The sequence below is a fragment of the Rissa tridactyla genome, chromosome 7, assembly GCF_028500815.1.
Source record: "Rissa tridactyla isolate bRisTri1 chromosome 7, bRisTri1.patW.cur.20221130, whole genome shotgun sequence".
NCBI lineage: Eukaryota > Metazoa > Chordata > Aves > Charadriiformes > Laridae > Rissa > Rissa tridactyla.
Genome location: NC_071472.1, coordinates 32,156,921 through 32,184,073, shown reverse-complemented (window position 1 = coordinate 32,184,073; position 27,153 = coordinate 32,156,921). Strand labels below are relative to the sequence as shown.

Below are 27,153 nucleotides of genomic sequence, written 5' to 3'. Positions count from 1 at the left end.
CGCCCCCCACTCGCTTCCCCTGCATCCGCTGTGCTCACTTCCGTGCTGCCGCTTCCCCTTCCGGCGCGCGCGTGCTTGACCGAGGGGGTCCCGTCCGCTGGCGCACGTGGCCGCGTCCCCGCCACCGGGCCCGCCGCCGGCCCTGCCGCCGCCGCCGTCGTCGTCGTCGTCATGTTGGTGCTGTTCGAGACCGCTGCTGGCTACGCTATCTTCAAGGTGGGGGGTGGGCGGCTGTGAAGCAAAAGCGAGGGCCGGGGCGGTGGTGGGGGAGCGCTCCGGGCATGCGCTGGGTTTACGGATACGGACGGGTGACGAGTGCCCCTGCGGCGGGCGGCTCCTGAGGGACTTACTCTACGCGTTGGCCCTGGCGGTGCTGGTGGGGCCCGGAGGAGTGGGGCGGCGAGTAGGAGCAGCGAGGCCGCGTTGTGAGGGAGGCCGTGGGGCAGAGGCGCGGGGAAGGGGTTGCAGGTGGAGTCTGAAGGTGCCTTGGGGAGGAAGGGGGGTTTCCTCGGTGTCGGGCATCACCCGTGGTGCTCATGTCCTCCCACCCGTGGAGGTGGATTTGGTAGGAGGACGTGCACCCGTGGCCATGTCCATTTTGGAGTCTTTGGGCTCGGGCATGTTGACACTTTCCCTTCCTAGTTGTGCTCTCGAGGCTGATGTTCCTTGTGGATGCAGGAAAGGTGTCTGTGGGAGACAGGCAGCGCCTTCCCAAACAGGCGTGCGGGGCGCTTCGGCCTGAGCGCCTTTCCAGAGTGGGGCCCGTCGGCTAGCTGAGCACACGGGCAGGGTGAGCCCGCCCGCAGGCGTGGCGGGTGGTCTGACTTCCCTCGCTCAGCGGAGGATGTGTGCTGGGAGGAACAGGTTCTCTGTCAGCCTCCCCTTGAGGTGGCTCAAAGGCTGCAGTTTCATGGTGGTTTGAACAAGTCTAAACTAGAGCTGCTGCGGTGCCATGCTCCCCTCTGGCCTGTTCTCTCGCTCGAGTGTTGATGCCTGTGCGGTTCTATCAGGTTGTTCATAGAGTTTGATCATAACGGTTGTATGTTTCCCCCCTCAGGCTTTTTTCTGCGTTTAGCTTAGAATCATAGAATCATCAAGGCTGGAAGGGACCTTTAAGATCATCAAGTCCAACCATCAACCTAACACTGCCAAGTGCACCACTAGACCACGTCCCTAAGCACCATGTCTACCTGTCTTTTAAATACCTCCAGGGATGGTGACCCCACCACTTCCCTGGGCAGCCCGTTCCAATGTTTGATAACCCTTTTGTTGAAGAAACTTTTCCTAATATCCAGTCTAAAGTTCCCCTGGTGTAACTTGAGGCCGTTTCCTCTTGTCCTATTGCTTGTTACTTGGGAGAAGAGACTGACCCCCACCTCTCTACAACCTCCTTTCAGGTAGTTGTAAAGAGCGATAAGGTCTCCTCTGCAGACTAAACAACCCTAGTTCCCTCAGCTGCTCCTCATAAGACTTGTTCTTCAGATCCCTCACCAACTTCACTGCCCTTCTCTGGACCCACTCCGGCACCTCAATGTTTTTCCTGTGGTGAGGGGCCCAAAACTGGACACAGTATTCAAGGTGTGGCCTCACCAGCACTGAGTACAGAGGTACAATCACTTTCCTAGTCCTGCTGGCCACCCTATTTCTGATACAGGCCAGGATGCTGTTGGCCTTCTTGGCCACCTGGGCACACTGCTGGCTTGTAGTCAGCTGGCTGTCAACCAACACCCCCAGGTTCTTTTCTGCTGGGCAGCTCTCCAGCCACTCCTCCCAAAGCCTGTAGCGCTTGTGTGAACACCAGTGTAGGTGTAGAGAGCAAGGTGCTGGTTTCTTTTGCCCTAGCCTGCTGCAGAACACTACTTGGTGCTCTACAGAGCACTGTTTACTTCATCTGCCCTGAAACCTTTCCTGTTCATTGGGGTGAAGCTGTGCAATTCAGGCAAGGAGGATTTTAAGACATAAGGTGCAAGGAGAAGACAGAAATACTTCTAAAAGCAGATAGTGTTTGTTCTGTTTGTCCTGTCTCCCCCAACACTTGTACTTGGGGAACTAACACATACAGCAGTCTCCCTGAAGGTTTTGCTTGCTGGATGTTCATACTGGCTAGTATGCTGCACCTTCCAAGTTACTAACAAACAAAAAAATAATAGTTACCTCTTGCGTAGGCTCAGACCTCTTGTGCAATGAGCCAAGGCCTTTTAACCTTTCACAGGAGCCAGGAGGAGTTGAAAATAACCCATATTTTAATTTCTGAAAGCAGGGTAGGCGTCAACAAAGGTAGGAGGAGGGGCATGAAGAGAGAGGAAGGAGTCTCTGTGCAGAAGGGCTGCAGCCCTCCTGCGGTCCGGCTGTGGTGTGTGTGCCCAGCGGCTAGAGGGCACCAGGCACCAAGGAGCGGCGTTTAGAGGCTGGGAAAGACACCGGGCTGCAAATGGTGCCTGGGTGGATTGGGAGAGGTCAAAGCTGTCTGCTGGAACTGAGCAGAAATAGTATTTTATTGAAATACATGTTTTGAGGCAAGCTTTGGTTTTTCTGTGCTGCTTCTGTTTGCAGCTGCCAAGGTCAGATGCGTCGAGCCCCAGCTGCAGCGCACATCTGCAGGGCAAGGCTCTCAATCACATAGCTTTCCTTTCCTAGACACCTCGCTGTTCAGCTGCAAACTTGGGTCATTGTTGCACTTATATGTTCGTTCTGTATCAAAATATTCTCTGCAGAGTTTAGCTTTTTTTTTTTCTTTTTAAAGCAGTCTCTAAAGATTGCTCCTGCTGGGGTTCTTGTTTTTTTTTTTTTTTTTTTGTGGTGGGGGTTATTTGGGGTTGTTTCTTGCTTTCTAATTAGTTGAGGGTTGGACAGAATTTGCACTTCTGAATTTTGGGAGACAGTCACAGTCCCCCACTTACCTTTTCAGCAGTGCCCACAAATGTCCGTTGCCAGCAGAACTGTGCTCTGCCTTTATGCCTTGGTGATCAAGAACAAGCTGGGTAGCTCTCAGGTATTCCCTTGTAGGTGTTGCTCTAAATAGACTGCTCTAAACAGTCTAAATAGTAAGGGTAAATGGGGCATAACCATATTCTAAGTCTTGGAAGACTTTTTTCAACGAGTATTACTATCTTGCAGGACACAAAATATCCATAGGCATGTAATTTCTATACCGTGACAATCTTATTTTTCTCTATGTGCCCATGTCTGTTTATAGAGTCTGAAAATTCTGTAGGCCATGGGATGGGAAAGATGAATTGGAGCAAAGAATCAGCAGGGTGAGGAAAGGAAGAGCTGCCCCAAGATTTTTCTGTGCCTCAGAGTCCTGTGGGAAACCAGTTAGTATGTTTATTTGCTCAGCTACTAATTGAATTTAAACAGGACAACCTCTTTTGACCTAGGTTTAAAAATCTGCAAGGGAGCAAAATCTCATAATCCCAAGAATGATTTCTGCACTGTACCAAGTCAAATTGCAGTTCTGTTGCGTTTGTGTTGTGGGGACAAAACAACAAGGTTTTTGAGTGAGCTGTAAAGAACATAATGTTGTAAAGATCTTGACCGTCCTCTTCCCCTGAGCACTTTTCTAGGAATTTGCAGTACACTTTGCGTTTCATGAAATGTGTGCAGGCTCTAGGGAAGTAATTGTAACAGCTTATGCTGTTTAAAAACTGAGGGGGATCCCCTTTCTACAGAGATGGGATTAAGCCATTGCTGCTTCTTAGGTAATTCTTGGCTCAGTTGATTACCAGGCTGTGGTGAAAAGTCTTCTTTATAGGGTTGTTCTCTTTCTTCCTTGGGCTAGCTCAGATTAATGAAAATGACTTGTGGGATCACTTCTTCCTGTTAGGCGTCCCAGACATGTTTGTATTTTGCCGAAGTAGTGGCAGGTTTGGTTTTAGGTCACTGGGGTTGTGAATGAGTCCTCTAGAGGAGGTGGAGCAAGCCCAGTTTTGATAAACAAGCAGAGGGTTTTGCTTTAATGTGCAGATGCAGAAGAACCCAGCCATTATTGAGCAACTTCAGTAATTCAGTTGAAAATGTGATAATGTTGTGTGTATATTAGTAGGATAAAGCTGCTGAGAGAGAGTGATGAAACTGGAGATCACCAAAATTGAGTTTGTTGACTGGATCAGTATTAACTTCCAGTGGTTGTATACACTGTAAATCTGCTTTACATCTTCTCTGCTGAATGCCAGGTTGAAGGTCATTCAAAAGTGCTTTAAATATAATTGTGTGGGTTTTTGTTGTGTTTGGTTTTTTTTCTTCCACAGGTTCTGAATGAGAAAAAGCTCCAAGAAGTTGACAGTTTATGGAAAGAATTCGAAACTCCTGAAAAAGCCAACAAAATGTAAGCAGCTTTATGTGGGGATAGCAGCCTGACTTTTGGAAGGATGTGACTGCCTGTAGTTACACACATCTGAGGTTCAGAAGGAAGTATTGATTTCTGTTTTTCAGTATTATAAAACCTAGAAGCTATGAACAGTGATAATGTGAAGTTAGATACTCAGAGAAACTTAAAATGGAATATCAAAGAAATAAGTCGTTTTTCCTTGCAGTGTAATTAAGGTGCAGAAGTCATTACCATGTGCCACTGAAGCAAAAAATTGAGCAATATTTGAAGGAGATCTGGATGCTTTGACAAGAACATCTAAGCTTGTAATGCTGGAACTGGCTGAAATGACAGGGTTTTGTGCTCACGGAGAGGAAATTCTTAAAAAAGAAAAAAGTTTAATCCATCTGAAACTAATAGCATGTGAATTGAGAGTTAGTGTTGTTGCCCATGCCATCAGTGAGTGTTAGCACGGCTGCGTAGCGGCACAGGAATTGCAGTGTCTACTGACTAAGTTGGCCTTTCTGGCAGATTGCCCTAAAGCCGGGGACAACTGTGGATTCCTTCCAAGTCTGTCTAGGGTGTTTTTATTGGACGATTTCTAACCAGCTTTGGTTATAATGGATACCTCTGAACAAGCTGTGCCTTGTGATTTGCATTTATCCTGCTCTGTAACATTATTTAGAGGAGCAGCTGGAATATCCCACATCTGCCTTTTTGTAGTATTGTTAATCTTATCCTGGAAACATCATCTTGGCCACTTCCTAGACAGGATGTGGCTCTTAATGGATCTCTACTCTGATCAAAGTAATTCCTATCTCTTCTGCTTTTCTGAAAAGGCATCACTATAAGCTTAGAGCTTCTGTTGGCCTCTACAAATGTGTAACTCAAGCATTCAGCTTTATCTGTGACCTTGCTTCCTTTGCGGATACTTGACTCACAAAGAGCAGTGGTTAATCACAACTGGGATTAGTCAAATGCCTGTCCCTGACAAGGAATTTACTGGATTGAGATAACTAGATAACTTCTTAACTGTAACTCTAGATATCAACACCACAGACTATGTGAGGGGGAGAGGGAAGCTGGGCCTAAGGATCTGACACAGTGTGGTTAAACACTGTCCATATGATTTTTGGCTTTGGTCAGCAGTTAGGACATGGAAGAATTTTATGTTGTTTGTTTTAAGCTCAGCTAAGAACTTTTATTCTAACATCTAATTACAAGGAAGGACTTGAGGATTCATGGGCAATGAATCAGTTCAATTTTAAAGTCTTTGAAGATGCATTTGGTTGAAAAGCATGTTAAATCTGGGCTGTGCAGGCTATGCATTCCACAGAGGCAGAAGGTTCCCTTTTGAAGATGAGTGGGAAGATGCTATCATCAGTCAATCTGCAGTGACACCTGGTTAATCAGGGTGCAGTGTTGAAAATTAAATGGATGATGTCTGTCTTTAAATATGAACTACAAAACCAAAAGGGGGCTTAGGTTTTCTGATTATGTTGGTCCTAGAAATACTAAATCAGAATTCCTTTTTTTTTTTTTTGTTAAAAAATAAAGTTTGTGGGACCCAGCTGAAAAGTCACATCAGGCTCAAACTTAATCAGCAGGTTTAGTGCTCTTCCTTCTGTTTGAAGATCTGGATACTGATCTCTGCTCTCTTGCAGTCTTAGGGAAAAGAGGGGAACTATAATAGCTGAGTCAGATAGAAGAAAAAAAAAAAAGTAAAATGGTTCTAGCATCTGGTTTATGTACATTTGTTTACACGCTTGTATTTTTCTTCTGTAGAGTAAAGCTGAAACACTTTGAAAAATTTCAGGACACAACAGAAGCACTTGCTGGTAAGTGAGTTAACACCATTCTTACAAAAAAAATAATCCTTGTCATGCACTAGTTCACCCGTTACTCACCTCTGTCCCTGCTCTGTTTCTTTGCTTAGTTTTTAAATTACAAATTTTTCAGTCACCTGTGTGTGTTGTTTTATGAGGTCATCCATCCAGTGCAGTAGAGATGTAATGAAGTCTAGTTTCTTTTCATACCATGCTTATTTCCCAAGCAGCTCACCAATGAGCACCATGTAGAAGGTTTTGACTGATACTTGTTGCCTGTTGTCAATGATGGATTCTTGTTGAAGCTGAATATAACTGATTTGAGTCAACATTTCGTCACTACCACTGAGACAACAGGCAGATATCAGAGTACATATGTTATTACAACTGCTATTGTTTTATGGATGTGTATTATGCCTGTGTTTTTTCAGCCTAAAACAATGCCTGTATTGCACTTGAAAGAAATTCAGGACTTTAAGCAAAATAGAAAGCTTTGTATTCAATATTTTTTCCTAATTCAACACTTAAATGCTTGATATTGTGAACTAGTTTGAACAGAAATGATAAAAGTTCTAGTTAATAATTCAGAAATGGCGTAACTGTGACTGCTGAATGTGCTGTATGACATCAGTAGATGGATGTTCCAGGTCATGTTTTTGTCTAAAGAATGGATGTTCGTATTCCGATGTGATAGGGATAGCTTATGAAGGAAGCTACGGAAACAAGAATGGAGATGCCACCATCATGCGTGAGATGCAAGTGAAACAACCGAGATTGAAGCTGCTGTATATTCCTATCCCTGGCATATTTTTTGGATTGTGTTGCTTTTGCATTGGTTTGGATTCAGATCTACTTAGACTGATTAAAAAAAAACAAACAAAAAACCACCACACTGCCCTCACAGAACAAAACAACACACACCCCCACAAAAACTTATACTACTTTACCTCAGGTTTACTTACCTGAAATGGGAGAGTTTATTCAGACTACCTATGTTCCATTTATTTTGAAGGGAAGACTATGTATGTGGCTGTTTTAAGTGGGTTAGAAGCTGTTGGCCAGCTTGAAATGTGGAAACTTATCTCCATTGTAGAAACCTTGAGAGGAAGCTCAGCAGAGCGCTTTGATTTTACCCTTACGTTTCATTCAGGTTCTAGAAATCAAAAAATCACTGGCTTCTGCTCTATTTACTGTGGTGAAGATGTTGCATCAATCACAGAAGTTCAGTGGAGCACAGAGCTGACCCACAAAGAGAGTTTTATAAGTGCCTGCTCAAAATATATTGTGTGGGATTGTAAAGCTTTTACAGATCTATTAATACTTGAGAATGAAGAACTTCCCTTTAAAATTCTTCAGTCTACATTCTGTATTAAAAAGATCCATGTCTGGCTGCCCAATCAGTGTGTTTGACATCATTCTTTGCTGGGCTTTAGATAGTACATTATCATCATCAGAGGATGCAAATAAGCCATTACTCAACTTCAGATACGCTTGCTGACTAAGGGACCTGGAAAATGGTTCGTTAATTAAATGATACACAAAGTGTTCCCATATAACCCTGCCTTCGGAAATGTTAAACATATATCTAAAGCATATGGCATACTGTTGGTAGAGATCCTTAAACAAAATTGACAGAAATAGAAGCGAAACCACATGGAGAAAGGAGAGGCAACTGGGAGAAGGGTTTTTGATTTAGGCCTCCAAAGGAGCAAGTATATAATTTTCTTCTATTTCGATTTTAGCCACTGCATGGTGAAGTAGTATTGCCTCTCAGGCTGGAGCTACTGTGGGCAGTTAAAATAAAAATACCAAGTTAGGAGTACTATTTTTACAGGTTTTAGGAGGGGAAATAAACTGCATCTTTGGTCTTTTTGTCTTATACAGCATCCACAGCTCTTGTAGAAGGCAAGCTCAGCAAGAACTTGAAGAAAATTCTCAAGAAGATAGTGGCAAAAGATGCCCACGAACAGTTGGCTGTAGCGGATGCCAAACTTGGAGGTGTCATAAAGGTGATAACTGATGTTGCCATTCTTCCTTTTGTCTCACGCTACTGAAATCTTATAGTATTTTTTCAAAGGTTTTGCAGTTATTAGCAATGGATTACACTGCCAATGTTGTGTTTGCAGTGTGGAAGATACCTAATCTTATGAGCAAATGTGTACTGCGTGCACACTGGGAAGATGTTTTCTTGAGTACACAAGTGAATGATATGGTAAAAGTGCACTGAGGTGTTCAGGTTTGCTTGATTTCTCTCTTAAAAATTGGTTAGAAACCCTGCAGATTAAAAAATTAATTTTGCTAATGATCCCATCTGGAAAAAGAACATGAGGAGAGAGGAATCAAACAAAAACCAGCCAGACAGACACACTTATTCCTCACTAACAGATGCAGCAATAGTGTGGTGATGACTTACTGTCTTGTTGGGAGTGCGCATCATTCTGCCTTCCTTAGTCTAAAGCAGTTGTGCACAACCTTCAGTCCTTGCCTACCAAAGGAAGGAAGAGTACAGTAGATGTGGGCTGCTTTCTTCAGTGTCTCCAAGGTGTCAAATACTAGGTTCCCATCTCCTATGTCTGATTGCTCCCTGTTCCAGTGATTCTTATTCTGACCACCTCCTCATGCTGTCTTAGGAGGCTGATGTAGGCCGCAAAATTAGGCGAATTCAGTGTTAAAGTGAGCAATATGAAGGACTTTGAACTAATTATTTAGTTTTGTTCTCTGAAAAAGACCCAAAGCCCCCCAGCCCTCGACCTCTGAATTTTCTCTCTGTGGCCAAACTGTTTCTGATAAACTGCAAATCTTGACTCTTTGGTTCCAGTGCCTACATAGCAGATAAAGCGTTAATTATAAATCTCCTCTTCAAACTGGAATTGTTAATCTGTGGGGAACTGGGGGTATTGCTACCTTGAGCATCAAAAATGACTGAAACTGTTGTGCGATCACAGGATTGCAGTGGGTATATATATAATGAGTATAATGAGATAAGGCTACTGGCTTTAGAGGAATGTCATTGTTGTGCCTGACTTTGGACCATTGATTTCCGTCCTGCAGGACAAGCTGAATTTGAGTTGTATACACAGCCCAATGGTTACAGAGCTGATGAGAGGAATTCGCTCACAGATTGAAGGGCTTATTACAGGCCTCCCTTCTCGAGAGATGGCAGCTATGTGTCTGGGTCTGGCACACAGGTGAGTTCCTAGAACAGCTCTATTTCATCCTGTGTCTGTCCCACTCCTGTGTCATTGGTTACTCTGTGTTGCTTAAAGTGTCTCCAAGTATGTGATGTGGTCTCATACTCTGTAAGTCAAGGTACATTTATATCTGAAATCTTGTTTTATAAAGGAAGGGCTTTCCAATTTGCAGCCACCCTTTAGGGAAAGGCTTCATCTTCACCCAGAGTCAAAGTTGATAGCTTTCCTTTGCATGTTAGGTACTTTAGGATTTGGTTGGAAATGTCTCTGTAGCAGTCAGATGGGTCATGTAAAACTCCATTGCCACCGAGAGACAAGGTGAAGACCATAATTTGCTGATTTATGCCAGAATAAATACCCATATAATACATGACGTAAATGTTAAAGGCACCTTTAACATTTAAGTTAATAGCAAGTCCTACCTTGCTATTGCTGCCTTTTAGGTTTAGTGCAGTAGTAGTTAAATACAAAGTTGTTGGATCAGCATGGGGTCAAGCAGTCATATTCTGACATGATCTTGTTCTGTACATGAGCCATTGGCAAGTTAGCTACAGCAAAGTAGTTCTCTAATTCCTTAAAAATAGATGCGTGTTTGCTTAGAAAATGCACATTAATATTGGAAAAGGACTTCAAAGATGCAAGTCCTCATTGATATCAAGTGTCTTTTAATGTAGCATAACGAGAAATTTTAAACATACATTAAAGCCAGATGGTAATGGGCTTTCTGAGACAGTAAGTATCTGTTCCAGGAAGTTTCTTCTGTTGCTTTATGTTAGAGTTGCTGATATTTGCTACTGGGTAGGTACAATTTTGTGGATTGTCTTCAGCCGCTGCAGAACTGGAAGTGCTGTTGACAAATACTTTTTGTGGGGAACTGTGCAGAAAGAAACCAACAGCCAATTTCCTGCCACAGCACTCATGTTCAGTCTGCTGCACGTCGTGTAGATGGCCTTAACTTTCCCTTTCACTCTGGTTGTGGGCTACGTGCATGTACATGTGTTGGAGCTATTGCGAAACCTGTGTCAGTGGCTTCTGGCCGCAGCTATGAGCAGTCAATGGCATAAAACTGAGCTGGTATGAATGTATGGACAGCTGTATTCATGTAAAATAGAAGCAGGTGGGATGTGCTCTGCAGGAGGATGTCAGGATGCTGATGAAACTGTATTTCTGTCTCCTCAGCCTTTCCAGATACAAGTTGAAATTCAGCCCAGACAAAGTAGATACCATGATTATCCAGGCAATTTGTAAGTATATTTAGAGTTTAAATTGTTAATGGATTCAGCTTAGGATAGCTGACTTCTTTACATTGGTTACAGAAAAGTATTTCTGTCAATTTCCTCTTAGCATGTTTCAGTAAATTGGGCATTGGTGTTCAGCTAGGCATAAGGTGTGTTTTCTTCATAGGGTTTTCCACAAGCAGGCACATTTTTAGGGTGATAAAGTAAACTGATGTCCACTTTTTTTTGGCATAGAGATCAGCTGAAATACAGGCAGTGTAAGTTCAGGAGGATTTCACTTCCCAACACGCCTCCCTTCTGAGCAGTGTTGTGAGAATAGGTAGGACAGGATTATCTGACCACTTTGGTGGTATCTTACATAGAGAGCAACTTAGAAGTACGCATTTACATTAGGCTTGTAAAACCCATTACAGTGTGTAATGCTGCTTGCTTTCTTATGGTAGACAGACTGAAATTGTAAACGCAGCTAGGAAAGCCCATTCCTCAGTTTTCCTTGAAGACATACACATCATATTTGGCATGCTTGCTGTGAAGCAGTGGTGAGGAATCCTGTTTGTAATATTAATTCCCAGACTGTTGTCAATGATGAAACGTAGTTAAGCTGAAGTTAATGATTTAAATCAGTTCCTTCGTCACTACCACTGAGACAACAGATGGGAATGTTGGTATTGCGTTAGCAGGAAATATTTTAGCCTCAGGGCTCTGTAGCAATATATGCTCTGGGTGTTAATACTCTTATGTTGTAAATTAGGTTATTGGTCATATCTCGTAAATGGTGAGCCTGGTGAATTTGTGTTAGGTATATTTATATTATAAAGGCAACTAAAGGGCTTAATACAATCTTAAATCAAATAATTGAGTACATGATCAGTTTCTCACCATTAAAACATTTTTTCTTAAAGCTTATTAGGTGGCTAAGTTTTACATCAATCTCGTGTGTAGAGCTTTGGCTACACACAATGTGCTTTACAGCTGTTAAAGGAGCCTCTCCAAGGCAGTCCCAGTGATGAAACTTTCAGGCCACACCCATGGGAATTCTAATATTTCTAGAATATTGTGCCTGGGATTATGCAGTTTATGTTTCATTCCAGTCTTTATGGGATAAAGTACTTCAGTTTATCTCCCTTTACACTATTTAAATGTGTTTATTTGAGAGTTTTCCATTTTTAGATTACCTTTTTAGAAAAAAAAGTCCATTCTTCTTTCTCTTAGCACTTCTTGATGACTTGGACAAAGAACTGAATAACTACATCATGCGCTGTAGGGAATGGTATGGTTGGCACTTCCCTGAACTGGGCAAAATCATCACAGATAACCTAGCATATTGTAAATGTGTGCGGAAAGTTGGTGAGTAATAAGGAGATGTGAGCCTGGAGAATGTTGCATGTTAGTATGCAATGCATTAATGGCACTGATTTGTAAACCAGCCACTCACTCATGACCCTGTGTACAATCCTCCCTTCAGCAACAGCGTGAATAGGGCCAGTAGAAAAGTAGCGTGTGCTTGCATCTGTGTGTTGATGCAATTTACCATTTTGAAGCTTAAGAGAAAGCCGATACTGTATAACTGGTCAGTTCTTCATGGACCACCGGCATATCTTCTTAGAATCACAATTAGTCAGCAGACCCGTTGGGAAGTTAGCTGCCAAAAACTGATGTAAAGAGAATTGCTGCCTGTTTGTGGGTGTTCTTGGAGACTACAACTGCTATAATTATTCATAAGAGCAGAAAGAATGACCGCTATAATATTTTGGATCCTTGTCTCACCTCTTAGGCATGCGCTTTGTATTGATGATTTTTTTTTTTTCACTATTAAGTGAAGTTTGCAGTCCAGAGAGACTTGTGGTTTTAAGGGAGCTTTTTTCCCAATTGTAGGAAGAATTACATAGATTTGGTTAGTGGTAAATGACTGCTCGCTTCCTGGAATTCTTCCCTTGTAATCTTGTGAGTGAAAATCTTGCAGCAAGGAGCTACTGAAAAGGTGAAATATGCAGTGTTACAGAGTAAGGGCTTTTTTTCTAGTTTCAGATTTAATATTTCCAACCATTTGCAGCTAGTATAAATGTGAAGTCAGAACATTGACATGTATTTTGGGAGTTTGGAATAGAATGACAGCAGACTTGACTCACTGTTGTTATTTTGGCCTTTTATTGCCGTCTGTTTCTGTGCTGCTTTTTGTTTTACTAGTTCATCTCGCCCCCAGCACAAACATGCTTTCGTCTGTCCCCTACAGGAGACAGAACCAATTTTGCCACCTCTGATGTTTCTGACATCCTACCAGAGGAGATCGAAGAGGATGTGAAGGCTGCTGCTGAGATTTCCATGGGGACAGAAGTATCAGAAGAAGACATAAACAACATAATCCATCTCTGTGATCAGGTATGTACATGTGGATGAATAGCAATAGGAACTCCACTTTAGCCATACCAGAGCCTCTTCTGTCAAGGAGAGGTTTTCCCAGGGTGTTCCAAACACACTTGTGATGGCAGTGATGATTCCTGTATTGTTGCTCTCCTGATGTATAAACATGAGGGTGCACAGTCACTACCTCATCTGAGCCATCTCAGATTGTTGATGTCTGCACAGTCTTCCAAAAGTCGCAGTCTTACTTTTGGCTGGAATTTTGACATCATTGTGCTTTTAAGTCCTTGAGACAATGGTACTCTATAGCCTCTTTTTAATCTGTCAGTTTTGAAGCTTGGTGATAAACCCTGGGTTAAAAGTGGAGCACTGAGGCCCCAGAAGAGTTAGGAGCCCTATCCTGCTTTCATCTGGATTATATGTGAACTCCCTCTGACTTTAGTGGTGCCAGTTGGATCCCTTTGTGACTTTACCAGGGAGTGGCAGGGTTAGGAGTTCCTGTTCTTGGTCTAGACCGGGCTGCCTTTTTATGTGCGTTCTAATTGTGTGTATTTGTGTGGAACAAGTAAAGAGCATTTATCCCATGTCAAGAGAATGGTGGCAAAGATTTATGTGAAGACTGAATGTTCCAGGGTTTTGTCCTAAAGAAAATGTCCTTAGTATTTTTGTTCTACTTCGCTGTCTTTGGCATGTTGTCAGGTCCTTTATCAGGAGCTTTGCTGAGAAAATAAGTTGCATAAGGGAATGAGCAATGCAGATCTAGTATACTTTGTGGATGTAGCTCTGCTCTGGGAATATGCCCTATATAAAGCTTTCTGTAACGCTGGCTTATGGTTGTCTGTGCGTTTTGCATTTCGTTAGTCTTTTTTACTGGAACTCTCGGCAGTTCCTCATTTCAATATATTTAACTTGATATTTGTCAGTCAGCTAATACTGATTCCTGTAACCAAACTCTGTCTGTGCCAGGTGATTGAAATCTCTGAGTATCGGACACAGCTGTATGACTACCTGAAGAACAGAATGATGGCCATTGCTCCTAATCTCACCATCATGGTGGGTGAACTGGTTGGAGCAAGGCTCATTGCTCATGCAGGTGGGTTACGCATATCAGTGTAAATAAAGCTTAGATGACCTCATCAGAGATTTTCTCTGAGGACCTGGTCAGCTAAAAACATTATGCAAGGCCCTGATGAACATCTCATGATAAAGGGAGGGAAGGTAGCTCTTAAGGAATCTGAGAATACCGGCATGAGCTTGGTAGTAGTCTGTGATGATGAAGTTCTCAGTTGGCCTGAATTCTTTTCGGAATATGAGGGCAACTTAAGTCACTACCTCTTCTGAGACACTTCCCGAGCCTCCTGCTGATAGTCCAGTCACTTCTGCGGTAAAACGCTGACAAACTGGCGTTAGGCTTTTATAGTCAGTCTGGCTCAAGATAGCATCCTCACTTCAGTTATCTGTGCTGCAGTTCTGCGATGACACGTTCTTGCTGCCAGACTTTGTCAGGAGTAGGCATTACTCCAGTGGAACATGTTTTATTGAGTCAGCCTTCTTTCCTGTGGCTGAAATCAGACTAAGACAGAGTTAGTTGAAGCATGAAAGACTGAAATGGCTTATCTGTCCTTCAGAAAATGTACATGAAGCAGCTCTTATAGAAATAGATGGCTCTGAGCTTTCTACTTTTTTTTACTGAGCTTCCTGCTTTTGAATAGTGTAGGAAGCTAGCCTCCTGCTTCTCTAGCTGCTCCTCTGACAAGTTACTATTGCGGTGTCACCTCCTTCTAGGTTCCCTCTTGAACCTGGCAAAACATCCAGCTTCAACGGTTCAGTTACTGGGTGCTGAGAAGGCACTCTTCAGAGCACTGAAGACTAAACGGGACACACCTAAATTTGGCCTTATCTATCATGCTTCCCTAGTGGGACAAACCAACACCAAAAACAAAGGAAAGGTGAGTTCCAGAATTGTTTACCAGCTTGGCTTTTTCCAGAGCATGAATATCTGTTGATGAGATGGCTTGAGCTTCACAGTGACGCTCTTTCCATGGCTTGCTTTACTGTATTGCTCCATGGTTACATGGAAAACGCCACTGTCCCACAAACCTTTGGATGTCATTCATTCCTGTTTGAAAATATGAATGGTATTGTCCATAGATGCGTTCCTGCTGAGTTACAACGTAATGCTGGCTTTCTCAAGGGGTACGTTGCTACTTTCTTCTATGTGATAGTAAACTAAGCTGTTACAGGCCAACTTAGTTTAGTGTAACTTGAAAATCACTCTTGTTGTGCTAAAGCTAGTAACTTTTGTGACTTGCTTTTAAAGAGCTTAGGCTTTTACAACGCAGGGGGATGAATGTGTGTTGAATTGTGGAGAGAGCTATGCATACGGAAATTACACCTCAAGCTAATCTGACGTAAAGGTTGGGGTAGAGTGGGATACGTATAACTAACTTGCTGTCTCAGGTGTTTCCCTCTGTCAAGAAAATAAGGTGTTACGTTAACAGTATTTCAGTATTAAAAGAATGATGTACTAATTGTTTTTTTGGACTAAATACTGCTAGTAAATGTTCAATTGTTCTTTTGTTTGTGGATATGGTTTCCAGATCAGAGTGAATCATTGTCTTACGTTAAGTCTTAGCATTTAATACTCTTTTTGGCTTTTCCAGATTTCTCGAATGCTGGCAGCTAAGACTGCCTTGACTATTCGTTATGATGCCCTCGGAGAGGACACCAATGCTGAAATGGGAGCTGAGAACAGACTAAAAGTAGAGACGAGACTGAGGCATTTGGAAGAGAGAGGGGTAAGTCTAGCAGAGGGCTGCATGAAACTGACGTTGTTGTTTATGGTATGATTTTCTGATCTGCTTTCTGAGTCTTTTGCCTTCACTCAGTTGTGTGATCTAGTGTCACTCTAATTCTGTAGTTTCTTACAGCCTTGGCTGGAGTAGTAGGATTTGTGAGCTGGCTGCATCCATTTGTATGTTAGATTTTCTTGTTTGCACGCCTGTTTTCATTTATGTTATACTGAAAAATATTGATTCTGAACAAGATGAATAAGATCATACCTTTACATTCTACTACACCTCTGTATTAATTGCAAAAATATGCTTGTTGCTTCGTAGCTCCTCTCTCTTCACCTTAGAAGAAAGCGCATTTGGGTTTTCTCCCCCCTCATATTTTCCACCACAGTTCCCTAAAATCTGAACTCTGATGATTCTTAGTCTTAAGGAGCTTTCTCTGTAGCTAAAGCAAGGTGTTACTCTGCAAATTGCTGCGTTGCCCTCCCATCACCTAATGCATCTCCTGCCTCTCTATACCTGCTGTTCCATTTGTTGCCATCGGCACAGCATGCTGGGAGACTGTAGGGTTCACTTTCTTCTTTTAGGTGACATGCGTGCTGCATGCGATCTTGTAAATGAGGACTACGTTCAGCCCTCCAAGCTAGGAGATCTAATACTAATGCTGTAGTACTGGCATCGCTAGAACAAAAATGAAAAATCCAGAAAAACCTGCCTGCTCCTCCTTGAGCATTTCATGGGAGGTGATACTTCCTATGGAAACAAAGGCAAGGAGACGGGTTAATAACAAAACACAAACTGATCACCTGACAAGTATAGATTTAATTCAAATCCAGCTTGTGGCCTGTATTGTGGTTTTAAGGTTGGCTTTATGCCAGGCATAGGGTGATACCTGCCCTGACATGCAGTTTTCCTTGCAAAAAAAAGAAAGTGTGCACAACTTTGAGCTGGTCTTGGGAATTTAGAGGTATGATGTTGTATGTCATGTGGCTGTGGTATGTTTGATCCAGTACTAGGTGCCCTTTAATTGAATTGGTCTCTTGAAGAACAATAGTAGAAAGGCCTTTCTCAAGCCCAGTTACCTCCCTGTCACTATTCTACTCCCGGGTGTAAGACTCATCAGATGCACAAGAGCCTGACCAATAATGTATGTCTATCTTTCCATTTTTAATTCCTTTCAAGAGCTGTAGAACTTGTGTTGTGAATTGTTTTCATTATGAGTAATTTGTTTTTCACGCCTAAATTTTTCTTGTAGCTAAGAAGAATAAGTGGCACTGGAAAAGCCTTGGCCAGGACAGACAAGTATCAAAACAAGAGGTGAATAGTTTTTCCTTTCAGCTTGGCTGACTATAAATAACTCTCCATATTTTTATTTCTGAGAAGACTTTTGGTTGTGGGCTGAGTTGACTTAAGATCCAGAAAACGTTTTCTGTACTCTTAAACACTGATAACAGGTCCCATTGTTATGGGAATTTCCATTTTCCCATGTCTTACTGTTGTGGCAAAGCCACTGAACTGGGGAAACAGTCCTGATTTTTCTAATAGTAAATTACTGACATGATCAGACAAGAAGTGTATTTAGATGCTATCATCATCAGCCCAAAAAGCTGAATAGTTTGGGGATTTAATATGTATCAGCTTTATTTAATGCATGTCTGAATAAATTAAATTTGAGAAAATCAGAGTTTGAATTCATTCCTTTGACATGGAAGCTGTCCTAGAGACCTACTTAGTTGTCTTGTTCCTCACTTGTTTTAAGCAAAGCTTCATCTTGTTTAGGTCTTGTACGTAATAAGTAATATGTATCTTAGGTAATAGAGGGTCTGTACTCTGGACACTGCTAGAGCATTTCTGGTGCCTGAAGTGACACTATAAATTGCAACTGGGACAGCTGAACATCTAAGGATTGGAACGGGTTATTATTAGTCTGAGCTGTAACATCTGGGTTTTTCGCTTAATTTGGTTGCTTGGCCTGCTTATTTTGCTGAACCTTTGGTGTAGAGAGGGCAAGTGCTCAGCAAAACCGGGGCTGGCTGCTAGTTCTGTGAGGGGAAAAAATAGCACTGTTGCACCCATCTGCAGTCCCCAAACATATTTCTCAAGCCTAGCTGTAACTTTTGTTTCCATATGCTAGGCATTTCAAAGTGTAGTGGTGGCTGTGATTTCTGGAGCAGCTTTTGAAAAGACAGCGTCAGTAAATGAACCATCAGGGCGTGTAAGGAGGCAGTAGGTTAGGGAGGAGGGTGTTGAGGAGACAACATACATGCTGAGTTTTGACCTCTTGAAATAAGGAGTCATGAATTCCTGCCAGGACATGTTTCTACTGTTAGACATGCTCTGTAAACGTGTCTAGGCTTGGGGGAGAGACTGCAGATAATTCCTGGCTGTTTGGCTTAGTCTGACTGCCTAAAAGGGAAACTGACTCAGTCCCTGTCAAGCTGTCCTTGTAGTACAAAAATTGCAGTAGTGCTGCTTTATGGAGATTGTTTGAAGGGCTAAACTGGTGTTTTAAGGAGGTTAGCAAGAATCTCTTAGTCTTGTATGGAACTATGGATCCTGCATGAAATAGCTACATCAAAGTAATGTTTCAGAAGTTAATTGTGAGGTAGCTTTTTAGTGATGAGGTTCAAGTGAAGCATGTCAGTATTCTTTACAAAAAAGATGTGTGCATTACCTGTCTTTGTCATGTTTATTTGCTGATTTTTATTTTTATGTATCTCTGTATATACGTAGTAGTTTGACAATGACAAGGAAGCCAGTGAACTCTTGCCTGGGCTTAGCTGAAGCAGAGCCCACTGTTTGCAAATGCCTGCGTAATCAATTTTTGTAAAGCAATATACAGTGTTCAGCCCCATAAGAATAGTTTCTGATGCTTAGAGGATGAATTGATCGTACTGTCTGCTAGCATCACCACATGCTTCCCAGTCTGGTCACTAGCCTCAGTTGCTTTTGTAATCTGCACAAGGTAGCTACTTCAGATTCCTATTTTAGAGAAGTTTGGATGCTAAGTATATGACTGGGGGGAGAATAGTTTAGGCTTACTGTTTTAAAACTCCTTTCTCCTTCAGTACAATTCTGTTCTGAATGAGTAAGAAAAAAGTTGCTTCATTGCTATTACATGATTCAACTGCCCCTGAAAAGGTCCAACTAAAGAGCACTGGGTTTCAGCATGGCTGCTTCTCTGCAGCCTGTAGAGGAGTTTGGGACTGAACAAAGGAGCATGCAATATTCAAGAAGAGACAGTTTCAGGCACTGGTTAGGTATTTGCGTGTCCCATAAAGTCAGTGATACAAGTGATACAGAGATAAGCCATAGCATTACCTTGTGAGTTGTGTCCTGTGAAGGTAATGGTGGAGAGGCACTGCAGAAGAAGCAAAAGTAAAGCTACTTCTAATCCTATGTGTATATGTGTGTATGTATATACGTGTGTGTGTGTATATGTATATATATTACCCTTCGGGTACGCTTATATGGACCAAATTATGGGGAGCGGTGTGCTTGTGAGCATAGGCAGCTGTGATAGGAAGGCTTTCAGTGGCAGAGAGATCAATCTAATGGGTAATTTAACTGCTCTGTAGAGCCTTGAACAGATATAAACCAGAACTAAACTCTTGCTTAACCAGTGTCTTCTGTTCAGATCAGACAGTTGTACTTTCTGGAGTATACCCTGTAGTCATGATTATTGATGAACCATTCATGTATTGGAGAAAGGACCTCACAACCTGTAGATGCTTTGTTAGCTGAGCAAGATCGATTTGCAAATGCTCTCGGGAGGTTGCGTTGGAAAGTTTATGTTCAACTGCAGGATTTTACCTGGGGACTGTCTCTTCTTTTTGTTACCCAAACTGACTTGTTTTCTTCATTACAGTGAAGTCAAAATATTTGACCCATCTGGCGACTCTACGCTTCCTGCCGTTTCAAAGAAACGCAAAATTCAGGAGGTGGAAGAACAAGACGCAGAGGTTGCTGTGAAAGCAAAGAAGTTCAAAGCAGAGATGAAAGGTTAGTTGCTGCATCTGTGCTGCTGGCATGTTGCTGTGTGCATCGTGCAGTGGGGCTTAACATTTATAGCCAGCCACAAAACCTGGTTATTCTTAATGGGTATGACCATGTATTTTAAAAATAATAATAATAATCCTTTATGGACTGACACCAGACTGTATTCAGTTTACTTTAAAGATATGCTTTTAAACAGTTGTAAGCATATAAGAACTTTTTTTTTTAAACAACTAAAATTTTAAAAAAAATTCTTGCAGAATTTCTTGCTCAGCAGGTTCATATTTAGTGGGTCTCAGTATCTTGAAGACAAAAAAGCTCTTCTCTGTAAAACCTGAACCTGCCCAATTTTCTTTAAAGAATACTGTTTGATTCTGTATAGAAATGTTTTCTGTCATGTTTCGACATATAAACGTTAAAGGTCAGAATTTGAGGTGAAATGACACTTGGAAATTTCAGTCTGAATTTACCTAATACATAAACAGTTGCTATTTTCTGGAGAGCTAAAACTGAACTATGGCCACAGTTGTTCTTTCCTTCCCTCATAAGTTACTGTGTGAAGATTTTGGACTGTGACTTCAAAATAATCTGGTTTTATATTGTGGTTCATTTTAAGAAACATTCTCTCTTTTCCAGTGTGCATTTCAGCACCTCTAAATGGCCTAATACTTGCTGTGATAGTGGAGTACCCAGTGTGTAACTTGTAAGGGAGGAAAAAAGGAAAAGGAAGATGACTTTAAGTCACTTCTGGGAGACCCTGAGCCAGATCTGGGCATGGGCTACTTGCAAATTTTGTCAGCTACCTGTGCTTGCAGCAGGTGAGGGCTGTCAGCCTTCCCTTTCTGCCCTTCTCTGCGCTGCTGTGTTCTAGAATATCAGAGTGTAGTTACACTGGTTCTGTACCTCTTCATGCTCAGCTGGCACTGAGGTGTGATCTTTCTGCATGCCACTTGGTTCATGGTGTCTGTGTACATGGATGGTGCAACTTGGAGGAACCTAAACTTAGCTGAGAATTAAAGTTACACTGGAAGGAGAATCCTTTGTGCTATAAAGCTGAGATCTGTGCCACAGCTTGTTCTCATGTACTTATCATAATGAGACATGGACACATGAGTACTTCAGAGGCTTGAACTTTGCCTGTTTGCTTTTTTGAGAATGTAGGTGTTCTCACAGCTACTGCTTTTGATAATCTTTTGAACTAACTTCCCTTACCGTAGTCCAGAATTGTTCCCTTGGGCTTCCCTTGCATTATCAAAGCAAGTGTTGACATATCACAGACATGAGCTGCTCACAGGTGAAATAGTATATTAGTTTCCAGCCTGGTCACTTACAGTCTGAAGAGGCTGTTTATGTTCATAAACATATTATTCAATGGTTCATGCTTTTATACACAAAACCCGCTTGTGTTTGCTTCCTTTGCTTTATTGATACCCCCTGATTTAGGGGTTAGGTGCAGCTTAGCAGGTATCCTTGAGCTACCAAGAAGTATTTGAGTGGTAGACAGCGTTCAGAGTACTTGTGGCCTTCTGAAATCTGTGCTGGCTGTTTTGTCCTGAAGTACGGGATTCAGATGTGTTGCTTTTCTGCCTGAAAAGGTAGGGCATCCTTCAGATGCGTGGTTCGTAGCTCCTGCTTTTTCCCAGTTCTTCATATCAACTGGGTCATTTTATTTGGCTACTTGGGCATTAGAACTAACTGTGCCAGTTGCTTCAGGCTATGGAAGAAGTGTTTTCTGAGAGCTTATTTATCTCGTATCAGCTGTGTGCAGAACTAATCCCTTCAGCGTGTCCTCTTGTACCCTTTAAAATAGCACTGCCCTTATGTCTGCAAATTCTTGTATTTGATCACCCAGCAAAGTGCATGGATTTCCCTGACACAGGCCAGACGGACCATGACCTTGCTCTCTTCCAGTATAGGTGGTATGACTCCATGGTGTGCTAGAGGCGTAGTGGTGGTGGTTCGAGAAGTTTGGGTAGCTCAGTAAGTGCCATAATACACAGAGTGCAGAGGAGGTCCCAGCATTAAGATTTATGTTGCATGTCCAGTGGAATATGCATGAGCCTTTAATTTCTGCTGTTCTTAATTCTGTTCCTGTTGATGCAGTGCTCTATTAAGCTTTTCCCTGGTCAGAGATTACACACCCAGACATAGTGTTGTGAAAGAAGTCTCTGCCCCCTCTTCCCCATGCTGTTTGTGCAGCTGCATGATAAATGGGGGTGGTGGAAAAGCAGTCCAAGAAAAAAAAAAGGAATTCTTCAGCCAGATCAATTTTGATCCAGTTTGTATTACATGAGGAAGGTAAGGGACAGGAATAAGCTGGGAAGCTGCCACTGAAAAATGATTCGTCAAACTATTGAATCATAGAATCATAGGGTTGGAAGGGACCTCTGGAGATCACCTAGTCCAACCCCCATTATATTGCTTTAGTATTTGTTGTAAAGGGGGACAGTATTTTGAATTGTGCTAGCCTGAAATGTAAATGCAAGACGAGGTGTGTGGCGTTTTCTCTCTCCCTGTTTGGGGTGCATGTATGGCAGTACTTTAGACAGGAACTGGGAGGTGGGGAGGGGGAGGGGCAGGGATTGAGACATGACTTCAGACCACTTTCACCTTTTGCACCTAAAGAGAAGCCAAGTGGAAGGATACCGCCTGAAACAAGTTATAATCCACTTAAGGGCCTGTCTGTTAAAACATGTTTTAATGGTGGGGGAAGGGAAATTGGACAGGTATTTTTGTGACTACAGTCCTTGAAATTGAATGTGGCTAGACAGAATGCATACCACCAACAGAGCTAGCCAGTGCCCCCACTGAAGTGCTCAACTTGCATTTAAGCATCAGGATATAGTAGCAGCTAGTCACATGGAAATGTCTCCCTTGAAAAGAGAAATACCATCTTAAATTAAAGGAATGAACCCTGCAAGACACAAAGCCTTAAATGACAGCAACATCACAATGTGGTGTCTTTATTGATAGGCAATGTGACTTGATTCTGTGCATGCAGAGAATTATGTGGAGGAGGGAGGGTACATCAGGCTGGTGTGTAAAAGCTTAGAGAAAACCGGTGGAAACCGGGTGAGTGGAACTACTGCAGGTGATCTCCAGCACTGCACAGGGCCATCAATCAGACTGCGCTTCCGGGTGCTGCTTTCTGTGCCTTGGGTGCCTGATGGTGAGAGCTGTTGGCTTTCTTGTCAGCTGCTGTGTATCACAAAGAAACCCCACTGGGCTTGAGTGACTTAGAAGTGTTGCACCCAGAGGGAAAAGACCAGCACCCCTGAAGCCTTTATCGTCATTCTGCCTGGGTACAAATACGTGAAGTCTTGTGATAGGCTTTGCTAGAAAGCAGCAACTGAAATCTTCAGGAAGGCATCTGCTGCTAGCTCTGAGAAGTGACAGTGCCTATGAGTGCACAGTGCATCATCTGCGGTTGTAAATTGTGACAGGTTCCACTGCCTGGTGTGTCAGACTTGATGACATGTAGGGGAATAACAAGAAGTTGTTTTTCCAAGGTTACCACCCAACGTTTTGCTTGAAAATGCGTAGCTTATCAATCCAGCTGAGTGAAAATGTGTTGCGTAGCAAAATGTGATGTGTATGCTCCTGTTGTACTGTGTGGCTTTAATGTAGTTTATGCTTATTTTTCAGCTACTTTTTAGTTCCCTATGTCATACATAGGGAGGTGAGGATACTTTTACACGTGTTTTGAATGCCTTATGCTTGCATGCTGTTCACTGTGAATGATGTGTATGGCAGAATCCACTTACAATGATATTTACCAGTTCCTTTATCTGGAATCCTTGCTGTTTTGCTTCTGGCATCTTTTAATGTCAGAAAACTGCATGTGTTGTTTGGCTGTATTTTCCTGTAGACATGTCTAGAAATTTTTTACCCTGAAGCCAATTTTTTTTTTGTCTGAAGCTTATGTTAGAGGCAAAGATTGAAGTGTATTTTTGACTCATGTGATCCTTGTGCTGCCTTGAGGAACTAAACTTGTGATGAAGTACAATCAAGATGTTAGCAGGTTGTGTGTTTTGGGGTTTTTATAATTGCACTGGGTTTGTTTCTGTTCTTTTTGTAAGTGGTAAGTGAATGTGCTTCAAAATGAAATTGATTCATTTTTTGGGGGAGTACAGTGAGAAAATTACTTCTTGAGTCACACATCCAGTAGCAACTGTACACACCACAAACACCACTGGTTTCAGCATCTCAGTTTTGTAGCTGCTGAAGGACAGTGGTTGCTACATCATGAACTCGCTCATGAGTAGTACATACTGAGAAAACTTGGTATCCGGCACTGACTCAGTTGTGCAAATAAGTTTAACTTGGGTATGCTCCAGTAACAGCCTGGCTACTGCATAGGCTGTCAGCTTAGTAATGATTTCTGCTTGGTTTCTTTACCTAGAGATTCCTAAAACTGTGGTATGTGTTCTAGAAAATGAGTGGTAAATCATAGTGCCTTTACCACTGTGATTAGATAGACCAGCTGTTGGCAAATAGCTCTGAAAAATAAATGTAAGAGGGCATTAGTAAATCTTTCCTTGGGTTAACCTTTCTCTCAGTTTATGCAAATAATTAAATTCCTGTCTTCCAGGACAGGAAGGAATTTCTCCTTTTGCATTAAATGCTTTATGTTAGCTCAGCATTAAGAAATCTTTGTGTTTGCTGGTCTAAACAATTAAGAAAACAGGTCTGCTTCTTAGTAAATTTCCCATGTCAAGGTAGGGAAATCAGTTGCAAACAAGCTACTGCTGGCTGAACACACTTCTAATGTGGATTTTAGAGTCCTTCCACTGCTCTTGTGATGCTGTTGAAAATATTTGCCAAACTGTGGACAGTCTGTTTTCAGAAAGAGTACTTGAAGATAAGTTGGAAGACTAATGAAAATATGCAAGATTGTTTTAAACTTTGAGAGCAGCATATAGGAGTGGTGTTTGCACCAGATGTATATAGTGCTGTCTGAACATTGTCACTTGTGTCTTAGGTAGTTGTATATTTTGATTATAGCAGGGAGTAGTCAAGCAGGTAAGGGGAAGGTATAGAGAGATGTAAAGAAGGATCAGCGTGGTATTCAGCATTTTGCATTCATATTATCATCATTGCGTCCTCTCACATTTCATGGGAAGCTTTTTCTTTTGCCTTTTACGCTCTTAACTGACAACCTGCCTTTCCTTTTTCTTCCTTCTGTAATACAGAAGAGACAACTGTAGAAGATGCTGAACCCGTCAAAAAGAAGAAAAAGAAAAAGGATAAGGAAAAGCAAGCTGAAGAAGAGGAGCGAAGCCCCACAGTTGAGGTGAGGCAGAATTGCACAGCTACCTGATCCTTTATGGGAATACTCTCCGAAACATAGGGAGTGAGGGGGGAAAACATATTCTTATCTGTATAAACCATGGTATGCAAGGACAGTTTTGCTCTAGTAACTTTATTTCATGATATCCATCACTGTAATGTCCAAGAAGATTTGTGTTACAAAATAAGGTCTGGGAAATCTGTGACTAATGCCTCTGTGTACCAGGAGTGTTTCCTCTCCTTTCCTCTGCCCACCCCCAGCTTTAATCTTCTTTCTACATGCTTTCTAGTGGGGAGGGTGTCCCTTAGTGCCGAACCACAGGCATCCGTCTAGTGTTTAGGACTTGTAGGGAGCAGAGGCTGTACCTGCTGAATTGATGAAGCATTGTTTGATGTCTCCAAGCAACAGTAGAGTGGATGAGACGGAACCAGGCTAGTTGCTCAGTTTTGAAATCCTGTTCTTAACATGGGATTTCATTTTCTCCCCTGTGCTTAGGGCAGCTACGCTGCCTGAAGCAGTCTGACCGCAGTGCTGAGCTGCCAGCAATGTGGCAGGCAGCACAGCTTCCTTTGCCTGCTGGCCCCACCGTGCTGTAAACACCAGTACATTGGCACCAGAGGAAGGGGACATCTCTTGCGTTGTGCTTTGCTGAGTACGGCAGCTGCTGTGATGCTTTGAGTGTGAGCTTGGTTGCCTAGCTACATGTGTTGCTTTGCTTCTCCACTATGGTTTGTTCAGAGCAACATTTGTTTGTTTGCAGAATGCAGAGAAAAAGAAGAAGAAAAAGAAGAAAATGAAAGATGAGGATGAAGACTGATGAGGAACAGGGGGAACATTGCCCTTGGACAGCTGATTCAGAGTGGCATTTCTTGACATAATTTCTTTAGCCTCTTGCTGAAAACTAACTTCCCTGTGTTGCAAGAGGGCAAGGAGATGGATTTGATAACTCTTCTGCCCTGGAACAGGATACCCCAGTATCTCTGCTACTTAGGAGGATTGCTGGTTTTTTGCAGTTTCTTTTGTTGAAAAGCTTGCAGTAGATCCTCTTTTCATATGCAGTCTCCACTGATAAGGAATAAAAACATTTTTATGGAGATCTTATAATCTCTGTCTTTTAACTTGTTTGCTGGTTTTCTAACCATTATCAGGACTATTTCTAAGACTTACTGTTTCAAATGAATGATCAGCAAAAAAAAAATTCTAAATGTGTAGATGTCCTGTTGCAGTTTATTCTCTGAAGATTTCAAAGGTTGTAATATTCTTAAGTTCTCCATAAAATTGATACAAATATCTCTGCATAATATCAAAGTTCCGTTGAACAGCTGAGGTGCATTATTGAGTCTGTGCTGTAGTTCTCCTGAGAAAGCCTTTTTTAATCATCTTTCAAACATTTTGGTTTTGCTGCACTGACTGACAAGATTCAGAGGCATATTTTGAACTAACATGAGTTAACTTCCAAATTGCTTGTGTGACGATTGTGGCAACTTTCTTCACTTGATTTTAAAAAAAAAAAAAAAAGCCCAGGCCAAATTCCTTCAGTTATTGATAGTGAAGCTGAAAAGACGAGTGTTTCTTATTAGTAGCAAAAATCAGCCATTTGCCAATTCTGCCATTCTTGTAGGAGATGCAGATGCACTGAAGTAGCATCATATGATTAAGACACTAAAGCTCTTGAAGCTTTATGGTGGAAAAGGAAACCATTTTTATCAGTCAATGCTTATCACTCAGTTTATTAATTAATACAAAAAGGTATTTTTTTCTAGGTGTAATGGTAGACTATTACCTAAACAAAATGGCAGTGTCTTAGGCTGGATAACATTTGGTAACTCTGCAGCCAGTGCAACTGGTGCTTTTCTGTGGAATACAGCTTATTGACCAGCTCTTGGTATTTAGCTGCCAGTGGCTTACGTATCTGTTAGTATAAGTGGATATACTGAATCCCTAACAAAATTGGTAACATGTTTATTAATGCAGTCCTACCAGTATCAAGAATATGAACTGGCATTTTTTTTTCTTCCGGAAGGTGTCAGTGACTTCAACTTCTATAATTGAGGCTGGTCAAGGAGAATCCTGAAACAGCATCTTGGGACTGTGCTACCATGTTGCAGCCATCTCTTGTCCTAGGTATTACGTGTGGATCCTTCTGT

At 42.1% G+C, this 27,153-nt stretch overlaps 1 protein-coding gene and 4 non-coding genes across 5 annotated transcripts; all 5 read left to right on the top strand.

Annotated features, from left to right (window-relative positions):
• The first annotated feature begins 12 nt into the window (after positions 1–12).
• On the top strand, positions 13–26,110 carry NOP58 (NOP58 ribonucleoprotein). Its single transcript, XM_054209256.1, has 15 exons — positions 13–216; positions 4,251–4,327; positions 6,095–6,147; positions 8,020–8,144; positions 9,187–9,323; positions 10,506–10,570; positions 11,777–11,911; positions 12,798–12,943; positions 13,892–14,018; positions 14,711–14,874; positions 15,589–15,723; positions 16,976–17,037; positions 19,589–19,722; positions 24,909–25,009; positions 25,767–26,110. The coding sequence occupies exons 1-15, from the start codon at positions 172–174 to the stop codon at positions 25,821–25,823; spliced, it is 1,563 nt and encodes a 520-aa protein (XP_054065231.1). The 5' UTR covers positions 13–171; the 3' UTR covers positions 25,824–26,110.
• Positions 6,408–6,496, top strand: LOC128913219 (small nucleolar RNA SNORD70). The gene has a single exon (XR_008467883.1). It is a non-coding gene; the product is annotated as a small nucleolar RNA SNORD70 (small nucleolar RNA).
• LOC128913221 (small nucleolar RNA SNORD70) lies at positions 11,134–11,221 on the top strand. Its single transcript, XR_008467885.1, has one exon. It is a non-coding gene; the product is annotated as a small nucleolar RNA SNORD70 (small nucleolar RNA).
• On the top strand, positions 13,045–13,128 carry LOC128913226 (small nucleolar RNA SNORD11B). The gene has a single exon (XR_008467890.1). It is a non-coding gene; the product is annotated as a small nucleolar RNA SNORD11B (small nucleolar RNA).
• On the top strand, positions 14,186–14,271 carry LOC128913225 (small nucleolar RNA SNORD11). The gene has a single exon (XR_008467889.1). It is a non-coding gene; the product is annotated as a small nucleolar RNA SNORD11 (small nucleolar RNA).
• Positions 26,111–27,153: the final 1,043 nt, after the last annotated feature.